We start from the raw sequence: 22,537 nt of genomic DNA on the forward strand, positions 1-22,537 counted from the left end.
GTTATAATGGGTCTGTGGCTCATGAATTTATATATGTTTAACCAGTGTGCATTAACCATTTCTTGTAGGCATTAGGTAGGATGATATAATGTTGAGCACAGAAGTAGACACAATAAGTTTTCTCAAGGAACTTATAATTAAATGGGAAGACAGATATCCATCAAATAATGAGACAACTAAATGTCAATGTAGAACCGGGATAATTATTGCAAAAGAGGGAAACATGATCTTTTCAAGATCCACAGTAGAAGAAACAGACCCATGCAAGGCAGATTTAAGTGAGGGTCACTGAAGGCTGGGGTTGGGGTGACGGTGGAGAGGTGATCTGGAAGGTTACTCTTGGTACAAGCGAGCAGTCAGCAAAGGTCGGAAGTCAACAAAGCTGTGGCGCAAAGAAAGGTGGAGATAACCAATGCGGTCTGAGGCTGGTATGGTATGATCATATTAGTTTTTCAAAAACAATATAATTCAGATTGGACTGAGGATAGGAAGGAGGGCAGCGTAGGTGTTAGCAAACCAATTACAATGCTATTGCAGCAGCCAAAGCATACTGTTAACTAAAATTTCTGGTTTTAGAATTCAGTTTTATAACATTCGACATCTTCTGAGTATCCCGGTACGTCGGCTGTGGTGCTGGTTATTGGCAAAATCCTGATAAGGGAGGATCCCTGCATCCAAGCAGCTCCAACCTGGTAGCTGTATCTTTACAAAGATACAGTATAAGTCATAATGCAGTTCACTGTGAGAAAGTGCAGACACCCACCAGTGCAAAGAAGCATACATACGAGAACAGCACCATTCTCCCACATTGAAAGAAAGAAAAGGGAAGATGGAGAAAAATACGGAAGTGTAAAATACACAGCATCCTGTAAATTAGCGGGCTCCTATAGTCTCAACGTCACTGTGGTCTGTGCCAGATACATATCCATTTTCACTTAATCATCTTGGCAGCATTTCAGTGGAACCGGCCACGCTTCCTAGAGGTCAACCACAGCGTTACTGGCCCCTGTGGTTAAGAGGCCCCCTCTCTAATACACTTGCATCATCAAGTGTCTTGTTTTCTGAAAGATGGCAGACGCTTGAAAAGTCATCCAGATTAGCTCTTGAAACGCTTACAGTGTATTCTCAGCTACTGAGTTCAACACCTAGTGGTCATCCCCGAATCCCCTGCACGGGATGTTCTAAGCTTGCAAACACCAGAATTCTCAATATCCGGTTTTGGTCCCCAGAACCTGGCAGAACGCTGCTGATGTGGTACAAGTTCTACCACAGCTTGATAAGCCTACTTATATTAAAGGAAAACCATTTCCCTGAATGTATTTAGTTATTTTTTTAGCGTATTTCAAATTTTGAGCCAAGTTCATTTTAAAGCACCCAGTCATGCAAACTACCATCAAATCAGTTCTTTTCCATCTGAGACCTCGATGAAAGGTTCTTTGTGTAAATCAAAGTGGAAGTCTTTGTACCTGTTCGGCATCACTTTGTAAAGTTCAACCTGTTGTTTAGAGACTATCACCGAAGGTTAAAACCTAACTTACTTTTAATTCATTTTTTTTTTTTACCGGGCAATTGATTTTCTACACCTGTAGTCCCTATACCGTCAGTGAGTTTATTCCCCACAGTTATTTTAAACACAAAAAGCAATATTTGATAGTAAATATGCACTCAATAAGTCTTGTTAAATTAATAAAGTAGGGGTTGGAGAGAGATGCAAATGGATCTCGGCATTATGAAGTTCAGTATTTTGTATACAAATAACTATTATGCAATAGATTATACAGCAAAGTAACATATGCTAGGTAAATACATATGGAAAGGGGTACTTTGCCCACGATGCTCAGAGAAGTCTCACAAAAGAGAAAACATGATTTAAGACTTAAAGGATAAGCCACCATCACTTAGAAACACTACTTTTTCTACGGATCTCTCTGAATCATCAGAATTTCTTATTAGTCAATAAAATTGTCTAAATCCTTGCTTGGTAACACAGCAGCCACTAGCTGCCTGTGGCTTTGAGCATTTGAAGTTTGGCTGCTCCTGTCTGAAACACGAATTGAGATGTGCTTTCGTGTAAAATGCACATGTGACACTCAAGACATTGTTAAAGTGAAAAAAAAAACATTTTGGTAACACGTTAAAATTATACTAGTTTGTTAATAGCTCAATTTGTTGTTAGCATTTATTTCAGGTGTTTCTTGTTATTTTTACTAATGAGGCTACTCCCTGAAAGTTTAAATTGATGTAGTTCACACTTGTGAACCATAACCTACGTCTTCGGACAAAATAAAGATTCAAAAATACTAGAAAAATCTTAATTGCGTACGATCTTGACGTACGCTACTCTAAAATTTTATGGCCAAATGATGCATTGAACAGCAAAACAGCTATTGTACTACAATTATTACTGTGTCTATTAGGTGTAACTGAAAAATGACCTACTTTAAATGAAAAATCTGCTAGTATAATCTATATCCACATTCACTAATTTGTGAATGCTTATTCTATCCATGTGAGAGTAGAACTTAGCCCTTCGATAACTACTTTTTAACTCTTCACTGTCTTTTGATCCTCTTGATTTGCACCACTATTACTGAAAATCTGTTACATGTTCTCTATTTGGCACTAATTACGTTTCATGAATTTTCTTTTAATTTGGTGGCTTCAGATCAGAAACAACCATCACAGAGAAACATCTTAGTTCTTTTCAGCATCACTTCCAAGTTCCCACCACTTTTTCCATGCCTGGAACTCCCCCAGAGCTCCATACTCCCACCACAAAAAAATAGGTCATTAAGTGACAGTTTGCTAATCAATGATTTATCTTCAACGACACTCAATTTTATTGACTTCTTTTTTTTTTTATAAAAGCAGCCTATTTCATATTTCCACATTCTTATATCCTAATTGCTCTGAAACCAGAGAAATCTGAATTTTTCTGTTATTCCCAAGACTAAGGTTACCAATGACCTTGACAGTTGCCCAATCCAGTGGGCACTACTCAGCTCTATGTTTACATGGCATATCTATCATATTTGAAGTAGAACTTCAATGCAGAAACATGATATGGGTGAGTTTTTTGTTTTAATACAATGTTACAGAAATTCTTAGAGTTAAAAAATTTTTTTTTACTCTCTCCTCTCAAATCATGGTTTGTTGGTAGCTGATCTTCTCTAGGGTAATACTTATGGTAAATCTTCCTCAAATTCTGTACTTGGCTTCTTCCCTTTTCATCCAATACTCTTTCTACATGAGCTCAGTGAAACCCAAGAATTCGACTACTTTCTATATATGGCAATTGGTGAGTTCTCTGACATATAAACCTCCCATCTGTCTCTCTAAATGAATCAGATCATATTCATAAATGACCGCTTGTGATTTTTATTAATGAAAATGTATGGGTTGCTCGGACTATGGTAAATACTTCTTACATGGCAATTATAATTATTTAATGTTACCATCACTTAGCTTACACCTTTCTGTACAAATGTCTCTCTTCAGGTTTAAACCCATTTACTTTAATCTGTTTCATATTTTGTGCTCTTTTCTCAGAAAGATCCCTGAACCCCAAACTAGAAACTTCCAGGTCGCCTTTGCCTTGAATTTCACTTCCTCCTTGTATTTACCTCTTGCTCATTCCACCACTGTAATGAACCAATTATTATATAGTGTAACTCCTGGAATGTACCTCAAATCCTGTCCCTAAATCCACATTTACACTGAATCCCTGCCCCTACTGACTGAATATGTGGGCTTATATAAAATATTTTACTTAGCCCTGCCTCAGTTTCCTCCTCTCCAAAATGGAGATAATAGAATCAACTCATAAAAATTATCTTATAGTAACACTACAAAGATTAAGTTTATAAAGTCTTAAAAATATATACAGTAAGCACAATAATAGGTGTTAAACTACTACCACAAAGTCTTATGCAACATAACGCCTATATCTCTGGGTCTTGCTAAAATTTGAGTCCTATAACTTGCACACTAAAAGCAAATTTTACTTGTACTCATGTGATTTTGCTAACTCCCTCTTTATTTAGTTATTTGCTATCTATACTATTCTATTTATTGGATGGTAAAATAGAGACACCAGAATGATTCTCGAGAAGCTTAACATAAGTGGCAAAGACAGGAAAGTGAACAGGACGTGTTAAATACTATTCACAAATTCATCCCTAAAGGCATTTCCTTCTACCTTTGCTCTATGAGGCCCTGGGAATACACTGGATTAAAAGAAAGGTTAAGATCAGTACTCTCAAGGTGTTCTTAAATTTGAGCAAAGCAAATAAACAGATGTACCAATTGTGATAACTGATCTAAAAGAAATACACAGGTTTCATGACAAGGAATCGCAGGCGTTTGTATAGCTTGCCCGGGGCACCCCCTGCTCTGGCTTCAACTCTCGGGTCATGGTGCCCCAAGCATGGCACGCCCAGGGACCCCCCACAGCTCACATCTGCTCTAGCTTTAGCCATCCCACTAAGGCAGCCCCGACATGACGTGACCAAGGATCCCGTTTCCCAGAAAATCAAAAACTAAAGGAGTTCACCACCAGTAAAACAGACTTCCAAAGAAAGTTAAAATGTCTTCCTTACGGCATGCCTGAGTGGCTCAGTCAGTTAAGCATCCAATTCTTGATTTTGGCTCAGGTCACGATCTCACGGTTTGTGGGACTGAGCCCCATATTGGGCTGCTGACAGTGTGGAGCCTGCTTGGGATTCTCTCTCTCCTACTCTCTCTGCTGCTCCCTCACTCACACTCTCTTTCTCAAAATACGCATTAAAAGAAAGGAATTAAAAACAAATTTAAGTGGAAAAGGCCATAACTAAAAATTAGAAAATATATGAAAGAAAAAAATCTCACCAATGAAGGCAAATAATACAGGTAGTGAATCAGCCACTTAAAAATCTAGTATGAAAATTAAAAAAAACAAAAGGATGTAAAATATGTTATCAGCAACATAAAATGTGTGTGTGTTGGGGGGAGTACAAATGTACTTTTATTTTTATTAATATTTTTTAAAGTTTATTTGAAAGAAAGAGCGAGAGAGTGCATGAGCAGGGGAGGGGAAGAGAAAGAGGGAGAGAGAGAGAATCCCAAGGTTCCACACTGTCAGCACAAAGCCCGGTGAGGGACTCCATCCCACCAATCATGAGATCATGACCTGAGCTGAAATCAAGAGTTGGATGTTTCCCTGAGCCACCCAGGGCCCTCAAATGTCATACTTCTGGAATGCATTGGAAATTAAGCAACTATCAGCTTAAAATAGACTGCTATAACACCGGTGTATGTGAAACACATGGTAACCAAAACCAAACCTATAAAAGAACCTAATAAAACAAAAAACTACAACAGGGGTGCCTGGATGGCTCAGGCAGTTGAGCGTCCAACTTTGGCTCAGGTCGCGATCTCGTGGTTCGTGAGTTCGAGCCCCATGTCGGGCTTCCTGCTGTCGGTGCAAGCCCACTTAGTGCCTCTGTCCCCATCTCTCTCTGCCCCTCACTTGTTCATGTTCTCTCTCTCAAAATAACATTAAAAAAAAAAAAAGATTCTCTTTATCCCTCTCTGCCCCTCTCCCCACTCTCTCAAATAAATAAATAGATAAAAAAAAATAAAAATGGGTAGAAAACTTGAATAATTTTTTCAAATGACGACCTACAGATAGCCAGCAGGCACACTAAAAGATGCTTAACATCACTAATCACCAGGAAAATGACATTCAAAACCATAATAAGATGACCTCACACCTGTCAGATTGGCAACTGTCAAAAAAAAAAAAAATTGTTGGTAAGGATGTAGAGAAAAACAAACAAACTTTATACACTGCGAGTGGGAGTGCAAACTGGTGCAGCCATTACGGAAAACAGTCTGGAGGTTCCTCAAAAGCTAAAACCACCGTAAGATTGAGCAAATCCACTTCTGGGTCTTTATCCGAAGGAAATGAAAACACCAATTCAAAGAGACACATGTTTTGAGGAACCTCCATATTGTAAGTGTTCTCTTGCACAGGAAAAAAAAAATACACACACACACACACAATGGAATGTTCAGCCACAAAAAGAATTACATCCTAAATGGAAACAGACTCGGTGGGAACAAAATGTTGGTTATGAGTGGGAAGTGACTGGGAGGTGGACAAAATAGGTGAATGAGACTAAGTGGTATAACCCTTCAGTTAGAAATTAAGGCATGGAAATGTACAGGGGATGCAGTCAATATTTTTGTAACAACTCTACGGTGATATACAGTAACTACATTTATCATGGGGTTCACTTCATAGAAACGTATCAAATCACTATAATGTACACTTTAATAGGCCACTGTAGGTCAAGTATACTTCAATTAAAAAAAAAAAAAGAATCTGGTTGTGAATGGCTCTTAATTGAATCAGTAGGTGAGGACAGTCCCCCTGAGAAGGTAACACTGAGTCTGGACATAAAGGGGAGTGTGAGCCCAGCAGGTGAAGGGATTCAGGAAGAATTTCTCAGTAACAGGGTGCCATGTTTGAAATGGATGGAAAGGCAGCTGTGCATCTCTTCCTACAGGCTGAGTGAAGGCTTAGCCTGATACCTTCAAGAGGCAAGCAGGTGTCAGAACATGTCTTGCTTTGTGGGCCATGAGAACCATTTGGGTTTTATGTAGGTACATTTGATGCTTCTGAAATGTTTCAGGCAAAGAAATAATTTATGTTTAAAAAAGTGAAATGATAGGAAAAATACAGGGGTACGAGTGCAGTCTGGTGATCAAAGGCAGATGTCATTGCAAGTGACATCTAAGCTAAGATCTAAGGGATGAGAAAATTCAACTTGTCATTTTGTCTGGATCTATGTGCTGTAGAATAAGAGATATATGCAGATGCTCAGTAATAGGAGGCTAGAATTTGAACTGGTACTTATGAACCCACTCTATTATTTATAGTCACAAAGAATAAATGAAGATTTATATGTGATAAAATCCCAGCATGTGATTGAGGTAAATTAGCTATCAACTATAGCATTTTTAACTAAAATTTGAACTGAATTTTAACAACAAATGCAGTATCCTTGAAATGTCTGCTGCAATATTTTCTCTGTCTTTAGACAGATTTGGAAAATCATATATTCGGATTTATTTTTTCTTGAGCCCTTATAGATCTTGGGATTACTACACTGAAAATAGAATTTAAATATTTTAAATGTGTGCCATATCCACTTTATAGAAAAAAATAGGCTGGATTTGGGGAAAAAATGCCTTAAAATCATATCATCTAAGGAAATGGGAAAATCTGGGTCCAATGGAGATACTACTTACAGATAAAGACAAAACTAAATCAAACATTCTTTTCCACTAATGAGTACATTAAAATCGTCCATGGTCTAATTCAACAGGAGGGTATGGAATACCCTCTACATGTCATATCAGCATTTTATGAGATGCTACATATATAATGATCAAATAATGCTCAGCCCCTGCCTCTAAAAGCAGGAATCTACTCGAGGAGATAGACAAACTAATGAAACAGGTGAGTCAGCCTTGCAGGATGCTCTTGTATAAACAAGGTGCTATGGGGTATGCAGGAACAGTACCCAAAGTCGACTCCGATGCAAAAAAGGAGAATGGTGTTCCAGGCAGAAGGAGCAAGTCATTTAAGAGTAGGTAAGGCAAATCACGAGGAGTCTAAGAGCAGCTCCGCCATTTGGCTGAAGGTTGAACTGGGAGGGAGCAGTAAGGTCACCGAGTCTGTGATTTTTGTCTGTAGACAATTGGGAGCCATGGAAATTTTATTTTATGCTGGGCTGTGTCACAGTCACATTTGCTTTGCAAAACATTACTCTGCCTGGGATGTTGACAGATTGGCATCTGGTAGAGACTGGAATGACTGCCATAATCCAGAAGGGCGACGATGGGCCCTGGGCAAAATCAGGTGCAACATCAAGGCAGAGAATAGCATAGATTCAAGGATCAATAAAGTAAAATTCATATTTGGGGATACTGATTGGCTGTGGGGCATGGAAAAGAAAGAAAAGTAAAGGATGACTGATTCCCCTCAAAAAAACCATGGAAGTAGGGACTAAATTGGGAGGAGAGGTAGGGATATAGGAAAACTGTTCAGGATTTAATAATTCTGTTCGATTTCTAATGCCAGCAGTCCGTTAGAATAATGAATGTGCCCACCTAGAGTTTGCAAATCACCTGCACAAAAGAGACATTGTTTTCCATGTCTCAAGAAAGGCAAACATTTCATTATAACTCAAACCAAACTTCCCATTACTTCCCCAAAAGTATCACAGAGGCCTCTCCATTAAGTGTGCAAGTTAGGATGATTTCACTTGAGTCTCAAGACAGCGATAAAACTGGCCTAAGTAAAGTGAATATTGTGTGTACAAAGACAACTGGTATACTATACATTTAGGTGATAATGCAGTATCATCTCAAATTTATCATACGCAATTCTCGATGCGTTCTCTCAAGGTTGGAAGTAATTGGAAGATCCTGTAAATTAGACACTCAGAGGTAACCAAAGAAGCGATAAATCTGCTGTGTAAAGCAGATCAAAGATTCTGCTAGCTCTAATTTGGCGGTACGTGGGCTGTGATACCCACAGATCTGTAGGCATTTCCCAGAGACACACAAGTCTTTCACACGGGAAAACACACAGGGAAACATACCTTATAAAGGACATTCAGAAGCCAGGCCCGCCTGTGTCTGAGTCCTGGCTCTGACACCTTATAACTTTGTGCATGTCTCCTCCAATTTACAGTTTTCTCATATAAAAAAGTGGGCATACGACTGCTTACTAACACCTGCCTAGGAAAATGCGTGTTACGAGAATTAAATCGGACCATGCTTGTAAAGCACATAACTAATGGCTAGCTCTTAGTATGAGCTTATTGAATGCAATTCGTTTTTTTACTATGCTTGCGTTTGTTTGAAAGGGGAACCATGTGCCATCGTAAATTGGCTACTTCAGTCCTTTATTATCAATAGGACTGCTGCATCAAGTACTTTTGATCATTATAGATTATGATGGGGCTCAGTCTTTTACATAGTGCTATCATATTGTTCTCCGCATTTTTTTTTTTTAGTTAGGTAATATTGTCACTTACAAAACTGGGAATATATTTTCCTGTTGAACAAAATCATGAGTGGCCAGAATCACAGGGGAGCAAGTACACTTCAGCACTTCATACATCAGGAAGGAAAAGTGAAAAGACGCATGACAGCTGAATGTGAAGCTGCCCATCCTGGGCACACTGGAAGAACTTGAACTTGAATTCCATGTGGTAAGCAGTGTTTTCTACAAATGTCTTATTGCACTTGAAGCTGGGCCAGTCTAACAAATCCCAATTGTGGCTGAAGAGCAAAGAGCCAGAGGGGGTGTTATAGGACTTCAATTACTTGGACCTAATGGTCCAAATAGGGAAAAACAAAACTGAATATAGTAAATTCAGTGACAGTTTCAACGTGCAGGAAAATGGACAAGCTAACAAAGTAACTGCGCAGACTAATGAAGAAACTGGCTATAACAGTCTTTGGATAGATGTGCAATAATACTGAAACCCTATTTTATTTTTTTGTTTATTTTGGAAGAGTGAGCAAGCACACACAAGCAGGAAAGGAGCAGAGAAGGGGAGAGACAGAATTCTAAGCGGGCTCTGCTCTGTCAGCACAGAGCCTGACATGGGGCTCGGTCTCACAACCACCGTGAGATCATGACCTGAGCTGAAATCAAGTTGGATGCTTAGCCGACTGAGCCACCCAGGTGCCCCAAATCCATGTTTAAAACAACTGAAATTTAGGGGCGCCTGGGTGGCGCAGTCGGTTAAGCGTCCGACTTCAGCCAGGTCACGATCTCGCGGTCCGTGGGTTCGAGCCCCGCATCGGGCTCTGGGCTGATGGCTCAGAGCCTGGAGCCTGTTTCCGATTCTGTGTCTCCCTCTCTCTCTGCCCCTCCCCCGTTCATGCTCTGTCTCTCTCTGTCCCAAAAATAAATAAACGTTGAAAAACAAAAAAAATTTAAAAAAAAAAAAAAAAAAACAACTGAAATTCCTTCTGTCTGCTCACTTCTCAAAATCCACTGAAGTAGTAAGTGTCATTCATAAAAAGTTTTTTGAAGTGCTTTCAGCCTGGTTGAAAAATAAGCACATATGTCAACAATTATGAGTTTATGATCAAAATGTGCAACAAAATTTTGGGGCAAAATATTTAGTCAGACATTAGAATACTAAAGGATCTTGCCATATATTGGTGAAATGTTTCTACTGGAAAATAACTGCATCTCGTTGATAACTTTCTCATGAACCTTGAATATGACCATAATCTCTCTCATTCAAGTTGTATTCAGTGGAAGGAAAGGAAGCTGCAGGCTCTAACTGTGGAGTCATGTCTTTCATTCAGAGAATTCCCAAGCAAATAAGTCAGAAAGGGTGAGAACAAAGTGGGGATGGGAGAAGAGTCGGGAAAGATTTCACCCATGAAATTAAAAGGACACAGAGGTGAAGTCAACACAGCCAACTTCAGACAACATGACTTTCCAATTTTAAGAAAGGACTACATATGAACATTAAAAAAAATATATTTTCAAGGTGCAATTCCTTTGTAGATTAATCCAAAAATCAGTGACTGAGAAATGCCATAATCGCCATTGTTATATGAACTCCTGAAATCCTTGAACCTCATTGTACCTCACTCTCCCCCTCTGCAAAATGCAGGGGTTTGGGTTGGAATGGATTTCTGTGATGCCTTCCCGTAGGAGCATTCTGGAACCTTCAGGGCATCCCTTTCTCTCATCTTATAAGTAGCTTTAATTTAAAACCTCACTGGACCACAACATCCCTAAACTGACCTAGATTCTCAAGGAGTTTTTCCCTATTTCCACCCTTTTACCTTTCTTTTTTTTCTTGCAATATTTATTCAGAAGCCTAAAAAGGTTGAACTATAAAACCTGGTATCAAGTGTCTAGGAATATGACTCATCTTACTTCTTGAGGTGGAAAGAATGTGTTACTTGTGCACTAGAAGCCATGATCCGTGCGAGGCTGGCTGTCCCATCCACACCACCCTCACCCCAAATAGTCACATTGACTTCGGTACATACTGTGTGAAAACCTAGAGTCTACGATTGAGGTGACAGAACCAAAAGAACATGCAAAGTCCCGATTATCTGCTTCTAAAGACTCAGGAAATAAGGCACAAAGAGACTCAGTGCTGAACAGAAATATCAGTTTTTGGACATGCTGATTACTGAGCCAAGTCCTTACCAAGACAAGAAAGCCAATGGTTTCAAAATGAATTGCAGTACAATAGGCTCTGTTTTGACTTGTGTTTTTATAGACTTGGAGAAACTTTAGAAAAAAAAACAGTAAAATATAAGACATAAACACCTTATCCTGAGAAGAGGTATTCCTAGTCTGGTATCTATTAAAGGAAAATGTTTAAATTTAACAAAAAAGTTAACTAAATTTTGAAGAAATCAACAAAAACCTATAAACTTACCCTAAGATATACGTATACACATACAAATACTCATATATATTATATGCAAAAATGAAATCTAATAATACTCAATTTCACTTACCAGTGACAACTAGGTAATGACAGCTAGGTAATGATTCTTAACTAATTAGAACCAAGCAACCTAAATTGCAAGGAATCCCTAAGTCCAAGGTAAAAGTATGTTCTAACAATGAAGCAGGCTTCATTAGCCTTAAAAAAAGATAATTGACTGCTGGGTATGATTAAATTCTGGGAAATCCAATTTTATCTTATTCTTTTGAAGTCCGATGTAATCTAAATGGTGTGTGATAGACTAGCCAAGTTAAGTTCAAGAAGAGTCATCCACATACCATTTACCTTTGCAATGGTTCCATCTTTTTCAAAACCGAGGCTAGTCCTTTCAATTCTCATCAGGCTTTAACTGGGAATTGCCATGCCTAATGATTTTCTGAGACTTTCTGCCACCTGTGTGAAGTTATTTGGTTAGCTGAAGTTATCGAAAACGTAGTTTACATTTGTGTGAGATCATTGACAGTGTGTTAGTAACTAGGTCTTAACTTGGTTCATGGGTTGGGAACTTGCTTCACCAATTAACACTTAAAAGTTACTGAATGTCCACTATGTGGTAGGCACATGACTGTCTCGTTTAAGGTTGACAATAACCTTATGAGTCTAGTTCTACTATTTTCCCCTGATAGATTAAGAAGCCAGCTTTAGAAGAATTAATGTTCCTCTGGTGAAAAACCAGTGTATGTTGGGAGCAGTAATAAACACTAGGTTTACCTAACTCCATAAATCTTGTTTTTAAAGATTACACAATGACGACTCACATCGCCAAGTTCTGCTTTTATAAAAATATATTATAAATGGGTTCACAAATTGTATCAGACCCATTTACCTTAGAAAACACACAGCACGGTCTCAAACGCAATCATAAATGCTCATTGTCCTTGCTGTAGAAAGTTACACTGTGAAAGAGAGTGTAGCTAAGGTAAAAAACCATTACCCAATGCCCATGTTGGCTAGCTCCCAATTTTTAAAAGCGTACTGCATAATCTCTTACAAAACTGTAATTCTAATACAAGTTGTAAATCTTATTTAACCATGTAATGAAATAATCCATGAGAGTACAATTAAATATGTTAATTCTTGGGAAAACTGTAACTTTTGCACTGCTGGAATTACAATCTCTTTAACTTCGTGAATAATTATAAAATATTCCTTACATCTTTTCTGAAAAGAGGGGGCGTATAAAGCCATAATTTCTGAAGCAATCATCTTATCAAAACAACATAGAGAAGATTCTGGTCTAATAGACAACTCTGTAGGGTACTGTAAAACAACATGGTAAATTTGAAAAAAAAAATCAATTTTAAACAGTCCTGTATCTTCACTGCGATTTTAAAAAAGAGATTGGTATTTTTTTTTTTTCTGAGCTTTGTTTTAAATATACCATTGGAAAGCGTGGCCAAAGGAACATGGGTTGCTCACTGAACAAAACACAATAGAGGGGAACATTTGTGTATGTTCTCAAAAAGGTACCCAAGGCCAAAGGAAGGAGAAGGGTCACGGTCCATGCAGGGTTGGTGTGACTGCTCTCGCAGAGGAAGCACTGGAAACTGTACCCACCCAGTAACGTCAAGACACAGGCGAGGATGGCAATCAGGGCTCCGGTGCTGAGGCCGGCAGGTAGGACATAGGCCTCCGCGTTGCAGGTCTGGGCTACCCCGTCGGCATCACAGTCACAGACGCGGATGGTGAGGGTGTTTGTGCTGCTGAGGGAAGGCGAACCACTGTCCACGATGAAGATGGGCAGGTAGTACACAGACTGCTCCTGTCTCCGGAAGCCGTTTCTCCTGGTGAGAATGGAAGCCGTGTTGTCTAGGATAAAGAAAGCAAACGTGTAACCCCAGATTTCTGGCAGCCTCAGTCCTGCCAAACTGTATCCATTTAAGGGGGAGGGTGGGAGGAAGGGTGAAATAGGTGAGGGGGTTTAAGCAGTACAAACTTCTGGAAGAAACACACACACGCACACACACACACACGATGTATGTGAGTTAAGTCCTTCTGTTTGGTGTCTTTAGACCGAGCACTATATATTACCCAATACTGGTTCATTCTAGTACAGTTTAATACATTTACCTCATGCTTTGGAGTTATGACCCAAGGAAACAGTGACAAAGTAAAACTGAATATGGAAATTTTTATTCATCACTTACTAACTGCAGCTTTGTGAAAATCCCATGTACTCTACCCTCTTACTTCTCTTACGTTTCGAACCACACACTTACAAAGAGGATGATGCAAATGAACAGGGTTATCTTTGCAGAATCATGAGATGGCCCAAAAATCTCCACCTGTCTCAAACCCAATATAGAAACAATTAAAATAAGTCGATCCGGCTTTATCTAAGTATAGCTATCAGAGAGAAATGACACTGTAGATTTTAAAAATCCATATTGGTATATATCGTGACCCAGGCCCCATGTGTATAAACATTGTGTCAGTGATAAAATGGGTCATTTGTGTTTAACTTATATTCAATATTCTATTTCATCTAAACGTTTAAAGTAATTATGAAACTTTTAACAGTGATCAATAAGTCTGTATCACATAACTGTGATTTCTAGATCAGAAATATTCTTTCTTATCTGCTAGCGGTTTACCCAACTAACTTGTCTTCATTAACTGATTAGAGAATGTATGTGGTCCTTTAAACTTACAGCAATTAACACATAAAGGAAAATAGGATGCTAGTTTCATCGAGTGTACTTTAATATTGTATCTCCTTTCCAAGCTATCAAAAAGACATTTATCTAATGTTACCATAAAAGAATTAACAATGTTCTAATGAAAGAGCAAGCTGAAATCTATTCTATCCAAATAGCACCAAACAGCAAGCTCACAGGAGACCAAAGAAATCATATAACCTGCAGTTACAAATATGGCAAGAGCAACTGTTTGGTTTTTGGATTCCATCCGGTAAGTTTTTATGTAAACGAATCTTCTGTTTTAAAACGTGAATTTGAGGTGTTCATTAAAAATCCACACATGTGGCTGAAGGATATTGTTTTCAGTATGTTTCTCTATACACTTAATAGTAACGCAACGTCTATTTCTTGGCCTCTCAACCACTCAGATACATGTATTCATGATGTGATACACAAAGTTGTTTCAGAGTTGCTTAACGGTAATCTAACATGCCTGCCATCAGAGAGCACACTTGTGCACGCGCACACGCATGACGAATCAAGGAACACGTGCAAAAATGCCTAATACATGAGAAGGGAGTCCTGTGCTCAGGAAAGATATCGTAAGAATGGTGACGTTCTCTATGCAGTTCCTATGATGGAAGCCAACCTAAGAACTAATCTCCTAATTCTTACACGGTTCATGCTGGACGCTCCGGACTTGACTTAGGGAAGTCTTTCAAGTGTGCGTTTACTGTCCAAAAATCATGGCACTGAATGATGATGACACATGGGGGAAATACTCTCTTCTTGGAAAGGTCATAAATTCCCCTCTCTGCATTTGTGCTGGGTGAATCCAAGTGCTGACAACTGTCCCTTGCAAATATGATTAAGTCAGAGAGTTTGGGATTACCCACATAGAGAATGTTCTTCCTTTTATGTTACAGAAGGGACAAGATAGTGTTCTCATTTCAGCAGAGGATGGACTCAGGAAAAATATTCTAAGATTGAAGTTTTGAGGTCAAACTTGGATTTTCTGCGCTAAACAGGATGGAGGCTTTAGGCAAAAAGCACTTATAATGCCCACCTTTCTAAGTCATTTTAGATGAGCCACTGTTTGACTAGCAAATTGTTTCTACGTTTTGTTTTTTTGTTCCTGAAGCCTGATTCACATATTCAAGCTGAAAGAAATACATCTTCTGTACTGGTGGGGGAATACTCTTCTCGATATATCAGTTGCAAATACCCTTCTGTTAAAATAAATACCTTGAATGAAATCACCTGTGAATAAATTCAAAATTAGACAACAGAATGGTCTTCTGCTTCCCTTAAAAGTTCTTATAATTGTCTATGTGTTGTGTATATGTCTATAATTTTATATACATATATAATTGTCTATATAAGTTATTTATATATAATTATATATGCCTGTAAGTCTGTATATATTTATAAAATATAAATATTGTATATATATTTATTTATTTAAGCAAAATCGGAATATACTTACAGGCCTCTGTAAATATGTTTCTATAATGACACTTAGGGAACTGGTAAAAGTGTTCACCTCTGACGCAAAGAAATGAGATTGAGGATGACAAGAAATTCTTTTTTATATTTCCTTGCATGAGGAGTATATCTTTTAATTATCTGCATGGATTACTTTTATGTAAAAATGAAGGAATAACTGATGTTGCTATTGAAGGTATTAGGTCAAAATTGATTTATGTTGAAATCAGACTGGAAATACCAATTATTTTCCTAACGTCTCAGTTATGCCTGTATAGGATAGCCTTATTGATACATTTAGCTGGCCCCTCAAATGTCTAGGAGTAAAGAGAAAGGTGGACCTGCCTTTTCCCTTATTTGGATTTTGCCTGGAAGTGATTTAACTAGCAGCTGCTTCTTAATGACAGCAAATCCACAGATAAAAATTACTTAAAAAAAAATTTAAGGGCAACGAGCCCCTTAAGAGTTTATTTGAGAGAGAGACACACAGCATGAGCGGGGAAAGGGCAGAGAGAGAGAGAATCCCAAGCAGGCCCTGTGCTACTGGGGCTCAAACTCACAAAAGCGTGAGATCGTGATCTGAGTCGAATTCAAGAGTTGGATGCTTAACTGGCTGAGCCACCCAGGCACTCCACTCACTGCTCTTTAATTAATGTCCTTGTATGTGTCGGTATATGTGTATGTATATGTATTCCACAATCAGGATCCCTGAGCAAGAAAAAGTAGTTGTTTAGAGAGTTTGTACCTGCTGCCTCCACTGGTGACCATAATAATCCCTTACCTTTGTTATCTTTCAATGAAAAGTTGTGGTTATTTGTTGCATCAGTCGTTAAGCTGAAATAAAACTGGTGTCCATTGGATGGCTCATCTTTATCAACGGCACTGATCTTCTGGATAACCTAGGGACGGAGAAGTAAAACATGAAAATATGTTGTTGTGCTCGGCTTTGTTTTCTGTGACAGAGAAGAGCAATTTTATACCTTATAATAAACACCATCCTTCTGGAAGGAAGGAGCAGATAAACTAATATGAACTCAATCTAAAAAGGGCTCTGAAAAACCAGCCGTGTCCTTTTCAAACGCTGTGTTTGAATTTACTTTTGTGAACCTGAGACATAAGCGGCACCAACTGATGACACCATCCCCGTAAACATTACAAAACACTGAACAAAATGGATGAGTAGAACAAACCAGACCGAGATTAAACTACACTTAATTCTTTGAAGTTCAAGGTACTTACGCCCTGCTGTGTAAAGTGGGGAATAGCTCAATCAAGCTTAATATGCTAGACTTCGTAAAGGAGTCAAAGCCCTCCACCATTTACCATGGCTTTTACAATGTTTATCTTTCTTCCTGAGAAATTTCATCATCCCAATTAAACCAGAATTTTAGAGTTCCTTCAATGTTAGTTTATGCTACACATCAAAGTGTTAGTTTTGCTGAGACATGCTGACCATATTTTATCTTAAAGCTGACAGAATTTCAAGGGCAACTGCTGCTGCATATTTTAAAAGAAATCACAAGCTAGGCGGCTGGTGTTCTGAAAGCTCTCACCTGCCCTGGCTGGGCATTTTCACACACGGTGGTTTCATAGTCCATAGCAAATTCAGGGGCATTGTCATTGATGTCGAGTATAGTAATGGCCACATAGCCTCTTCCAACTTGAGACGGATTCTCTAATAAAGAGGAAAATGTCTTATCATTTACTCAGAGTAAAGCTGTTATGCCATTGCCATTTAACTCAAGAAACTCCTATTAAAAATAATTAGAATCAATAAAAAGGGTTTGCCTCTCTAAAGCATGACCCTAGTAAGAAAATGACCAAACTTTGAAAGAAATCTAGAAACTTAACACTGTAGACTTCAAAGAGAGCAACAGAAAATTCGATCCAAGCATCATATATACGTACAGTATATGCATTTTTTTTAGTCCTTGATAAGAAAATCATTGAAAGAATGAGCAATAAACCATGAATTTCAATGTTCTTTGAAGCTAGAGCTCAGGTATGTAGGACTACACGTATATAATGTACACCTATGTATGTACATAATATGCATAACATAGAAGTGTGCATTATTATGTCGATGTCTTTCTTATCAGGGACTCAAATGAGTTCAACGTCAATATGCAAATCTGAGTGTCTTGGCTAGAGATCAACCTACTACTTTCTGGAAGAAACTGGCCCAACTCTGTATCAGCATAAATGTAGCTTATGAAATATGACTACAAAGCAACAAGAAATCCTCTGAAGGTAACTCAGGCCCATTATTTTATAGTCCTCTCTTTTCATTAACTTTCTGAGCATTAGAAAATAAAGTTAATGAATATAAATTTATTTCACAGCTGGAAATTAAGGATTTTCAAAGTTTTGCTTAACTTGAATAAGCACGTAATGTGACTCAAGTAGAAATGATAACCCCGTGACAACCCACTCTCCACTCTCAGCGTCCCCCATCCTAACTGAATACTAAACCTTGCAACTTACGGCTCTCCATTGCAAGAACTGTGATATTATGAACAGCATTGGTCTCTCGATCCAAAGATTTGGCGGTTGTAATAACTCCACTGTTGGCATCGATATTGAAATATCTCTCCAAGTCTGTGTTTCTGTCAATTGAATACCTAATGCAACATTAAAAAAGAAGAAAAACACTTCAATATTTGTGTTTGATTACAATTTGCTAAATTTATTTCATTAATTACATGGCCACTCGTCAAATCCTGCTGACACCACAATCTGTCATATTAGTACAAATACATGCTTAGCTTAAAACTTCACCAAAGTTATACTTAGTTCATAAGTTCTTGTCAGTAATCTTTTTGATTTTCTGTCAGTAAAAAATAAACACCCTAGTGTAGTTCTCTTCACAGCAGATTTGATATTATAAGCTTCAAATTTATTTTATTATTATGTTAGTTCCCCCAAATCAATTACAACAGACTTAGTAGCCTCTGCCATGGTTATAGGTCCCTCTAAAATGAAAATATACACCGACATCCTGACCATTCACATACACCTTTTGTCTTGACAACTCCAGCCAGATCTCAACCCCCCAAACTTAAAAAAAATCCCTCAGGATCTTGGCCAGGATTCCATAGAGAAGTTTCAAGGTAGAACCCCTAAAATTACATGAATATTTTGGTGTATAGGAGCATTTTCTCAAAATATCTGCTATCCAAATATGAGTGAAAAATGTTCTGCCTGCGTTCTTAATCCATTATGCTGTTATTTGTTCTGTATACAAAATTCACCCACCTCCCATTAATGACTATCTTTAAATGCCACCCCCCAGTCATTCTAGTTGAGTAAAGGGATCTCATTTAAAAACACAGACAAAACCAACAGATAAACGCATACCCAATTTAAGAAAGTATTCTATGTTTCCATAGTTCTCCAACACTATTATTAAATAGAATCATCTACTTCCAGTCTGATGTATCACAAAATGCTAGACACAATAGCAAGGAAAGAGGAGGCATCAGAAAATATTAGAAAATTAACTGCAAACCAACAAATATTGTCTTTGTCCAGCAATAGTAGGTGTTTGGGTACTGAGAATGTTAGGAACTTATTTTCTGATGATTTCTATTTTCTTGATGGCATATGAAACAAGATTATCAGCTGAGAGAGCAAAGGGGTGAAGGTACTTTGAGAAGAGTAGTCATTTTTTTTAGAAGAGACAGAAATATAAATAAATATAAATACACACACAGAGACCAGGGAACGTATAACAGAAGAGCTAAGCATTGTGGATTGATACTTTGAGATTTATGTTCATCAATTTAATACGAAACCAGTCATTCTATGTGTCTGTCTTGCTCTGTTGTCATAAAGGCGCATAAAGAGCATAGGGTTATTTTAACTGGTCACAGACAATGGATGGGGGCGGGGTATGGACAACAGGGGCATGTACATAAGAGTGATAATAAGGAAGGCCCATGATCTATAAGTTGGTAAGGAAGAACTAAGGAAATAAGAGAAGACAGACTGATTTGACAAGATTCTGATTGCACCAATAGATTGTAAATCTCTTTCAGGATGTGGAATTTCTAAAGTGGAAAGCAGTGGACAAAGATTAAGATCCTTGAGGTAGATTTTCAACAGCAGCGTATATACGAGAGCTGACAAGTCACAAGTATGTTCGTGAGAATCTAGGACTAAATCAAGGCAGAAAAACAGATCACTGGAGGTAAGAAGACCAAGAAACTGAAATAGGCACGAGGCATGAGTAGGCATTTTTCCAAAGCAGATATCCAGATTGCTAACAGACCCGTGAAAAGATGCTCAACATCACTTGTCATCAGGGAAACACAAATCAAAACCACCATGAGATACCACCTCACACCTGTCAGAATAGCTAAAATTAACAGCTAGCCCACTAGACTTATATATTGAATTGCCTGCTTAATGTCACATGGATAGACAACATTAACAGAGATGTAACATGTCCCAACTGATGTTGTAACTGCTACAGTCTCCCAAGCCCCTACTTCCCCTACTCTTTCTCCTCCGAGTAAATGACACCACCAGTCACTTGAATGTTCAATCAAAAAATCTGGAACTGGTCAGTGACTTGTTTTTCTCACTCACTCTTGCATCCAGTTTCTCAGCAACTTCCAAGTACAAGCAGTTCCAATGGCCATACACTGTAGCCTAGATTCTGCATTATTTTACTCTTTATCAACGTATTAGGAGAAAACTAACAAATTGCTTTCCGAGGCTAAGGCGGAGGGAGTCAGAGCAGATGTGGGGAAAGAATGAGCTGTTGGCTTGAGATTGAAGGTCTTGGCAAGGACACAGAGGACACGGGTTGTCCAGAACACTCCGGGTGGTGGTCATACTTCTTCATCACAGGGACTCGGGATCACTGAGGATTAAAGGGGTTCCTTATTTTCAGGGGCGCCTGGGTGGCTCAGTAGGTTGAGCATCCGACTTCGGCTCAGGTGATGATCTCACAGTTTGTGGGTTCGAGCCCCGCATCAGGCTCTGTGCTGACAGCGTGGAGCCTGGAGCTGCTTCGGATTCTGCGCCTCCTTCTCTCTCTGCCCCTCCCCTGCTCATGCTCTGTCTCTGTCTCTCAAAAATAAATAAATGTTAATTTTTTTAAAGGGGTTCCTTATTTTCAACCAGTCCTTCCTGGCATACAAAAACCTAGATTTTATATAGGAGACATTCACTACGATATAAAGTTACCTAAGAAAAGCAGCCCCGCAATCAAGAGAAGTAATGATTACATGGGCATTTTTTAAGTGAGAGGTGCCAGATGTCTCTCAGGAGGATTGACTGAGCCAAAAGAAAAGGAAGAGCCTAAAGAAGTTCAGAGGAGCACCTTGTACAGGTCTGGACCCACGGGCCAAGGCCCTGAGATGTCTGATGGCCCGAGTCAATTAGAGGCTGAACAGAAAGGAAGGGGATAGGTTGTTTCTCTAATCACAAACTGAAGTGAATGTCAGTGCATCTCCTCATGCTGTTAGTGGTGTTTGGACTCACGATGATCCCTCTACTCTCTGCAAGTGACAGCCTAAGAAAACTTGGCCTCTTTCAATGCATGTTGGAGGAACCAATGAAAGGGATCCCTTCTATGATTTGCCACAGTTAAAGCTTCTGCTCTATCCATTTATTAGGCAGGCAGCTTGAAATCTCAATGTCCAGCCTCAGTCCTTTCCTTGAGAGCTGTGAACTGCTCCAGACACCTGCAATGTCTTGAACTCAAATTCAGTAGATTTAAAGCAGATCCAGCGGCCTTTTCCCAAAACTATCAGTTCTTCGTAACTTTCCCGTTTTCGGAACGAGCTGAGTATTTAAAGCAGAGTTGACGTTTTTCTCTGAATCCTCAACTGTGAAGGGTCATGTGTAACAAAGACTTCTACTTACATGTCTAATATTCATTTACCCTTCATTCTTATTAATAGAACCTTGCTTTTGTTAGAGGCAGCCATGTGTTCAGCTGAACAACTGGGATTACTAGTCTTCCATGCTGATGCGGTGTCAATCTCCTTATATTAACATTTTAGCAAATGAGATGAAGAAAGTTGAGTCGAGCATGACTGAAAAACCCCTATAGACGATAGGAAAGAGCTGATAATTCAGCTTGCATTTGATGTCCGCCCCTTCCCCTCCATCTCACCTGGGACACGCACACAATGGAAGAGGTCCAAAAACCATCTTGTAAATAGGAGGTGATGAGTGCTTGGCATGAGAAGCCAAGGCCCTTGATGACATTATACTGCCAAATTGTCAGTCCTTGGGTGCATAGCTCCAGACTTCTCATTAGTAAGTCATTAGTGTTAAGCTTTGTTGCGACTAGCCAAGCACAATTTCGAACAAGGGCAAGCAGGTACCATTATGGTGGTATTTCAGTATTAGATACTAACATCTCACAGTTGGTTGTTGATGGAGACAAGATTCAGAACCGTGTCATCTGAGCCACCTGTCCATTATGTACCACATTACCCATAAACGAGCTTTTAGTCCCTGTCACTTACAACTCTACAATTCGGCTTCTTTTCGCCTTTTCCCAATGCTCTCTTATCTAAAACCCTAAGCCAGTCAAACTGATGTTAACGGATTAATTAAAAGGCCATGTGTCTCTCCATTTCTGATGTCTTTCCTCATGTTGGTCCTCCTGTACTCCGTGTTTCCGCCTTTCCAATTATTTTAGTCCTATGATTCCTTGAAGACAGTCCTCTAGCATTAAAGCAGCAAGCCTTTCCAATTACATAAAAGAGAAAGAATTTTTCCCCCCAGTCAGGGCCTCTCTAAGGCACCAGATGTGGAGCAAGAACAGAGGGGCTGTCTTGACTTCTGCTCTAACTCATCTCCATTTTCCTGGCTTTGGACGCATGGGACTTAATTGCCATCCTG

The 22,537-nt window shown here is 38.9% G+C and overlaps 1 protein-coding gene across 1 annotated transcript in view; it reads right to left on the reverse strand.

The window, feature by feature from the left end:
• CDH7 (cadherin 7) overlaps positions 1-22,537 on the reverse strand; it is a 106,770-nt gene that overhangs the window by 3,905 nt on the left and 80,328 nt on the right. The window contains exons 7-10 of the mRNA XM_032595439.1: positions 18,158-18,294; positions 17,227-17,348; positions 16,455-16,572; positions 13,107-13,358 (exon numbers count right to left, since the gene is read on the reverse strand). Of these exons, the coding sequence (XP_032451330.1) occupies positions 13,107-13,358; positions 16,455-16,572; positions 17,227-17,348; positions 18,158-18,294 (629 nt within the window). The remainder of the gene's footprint in view (positions 1-13,106; positions 13,359-16,454; positions 16,573-17,226; positions 17,349-18,157; positions 18,295-22,537) is intronic.

The sequence above is a fragment of the Lynx canadensis genome, chromosome D3 (genome assembly GCF_007474595.2).
Source record: "Lynx canadensis isolate LIC74 chromosome D3, mLynCan4.pri.v2, whole genome shotgun sequence".
NCBI lineage: Eukaryota > Metazoa > Chordata > Mammalia > Carnivora > Felidae > Lynx > Lynx canadensis.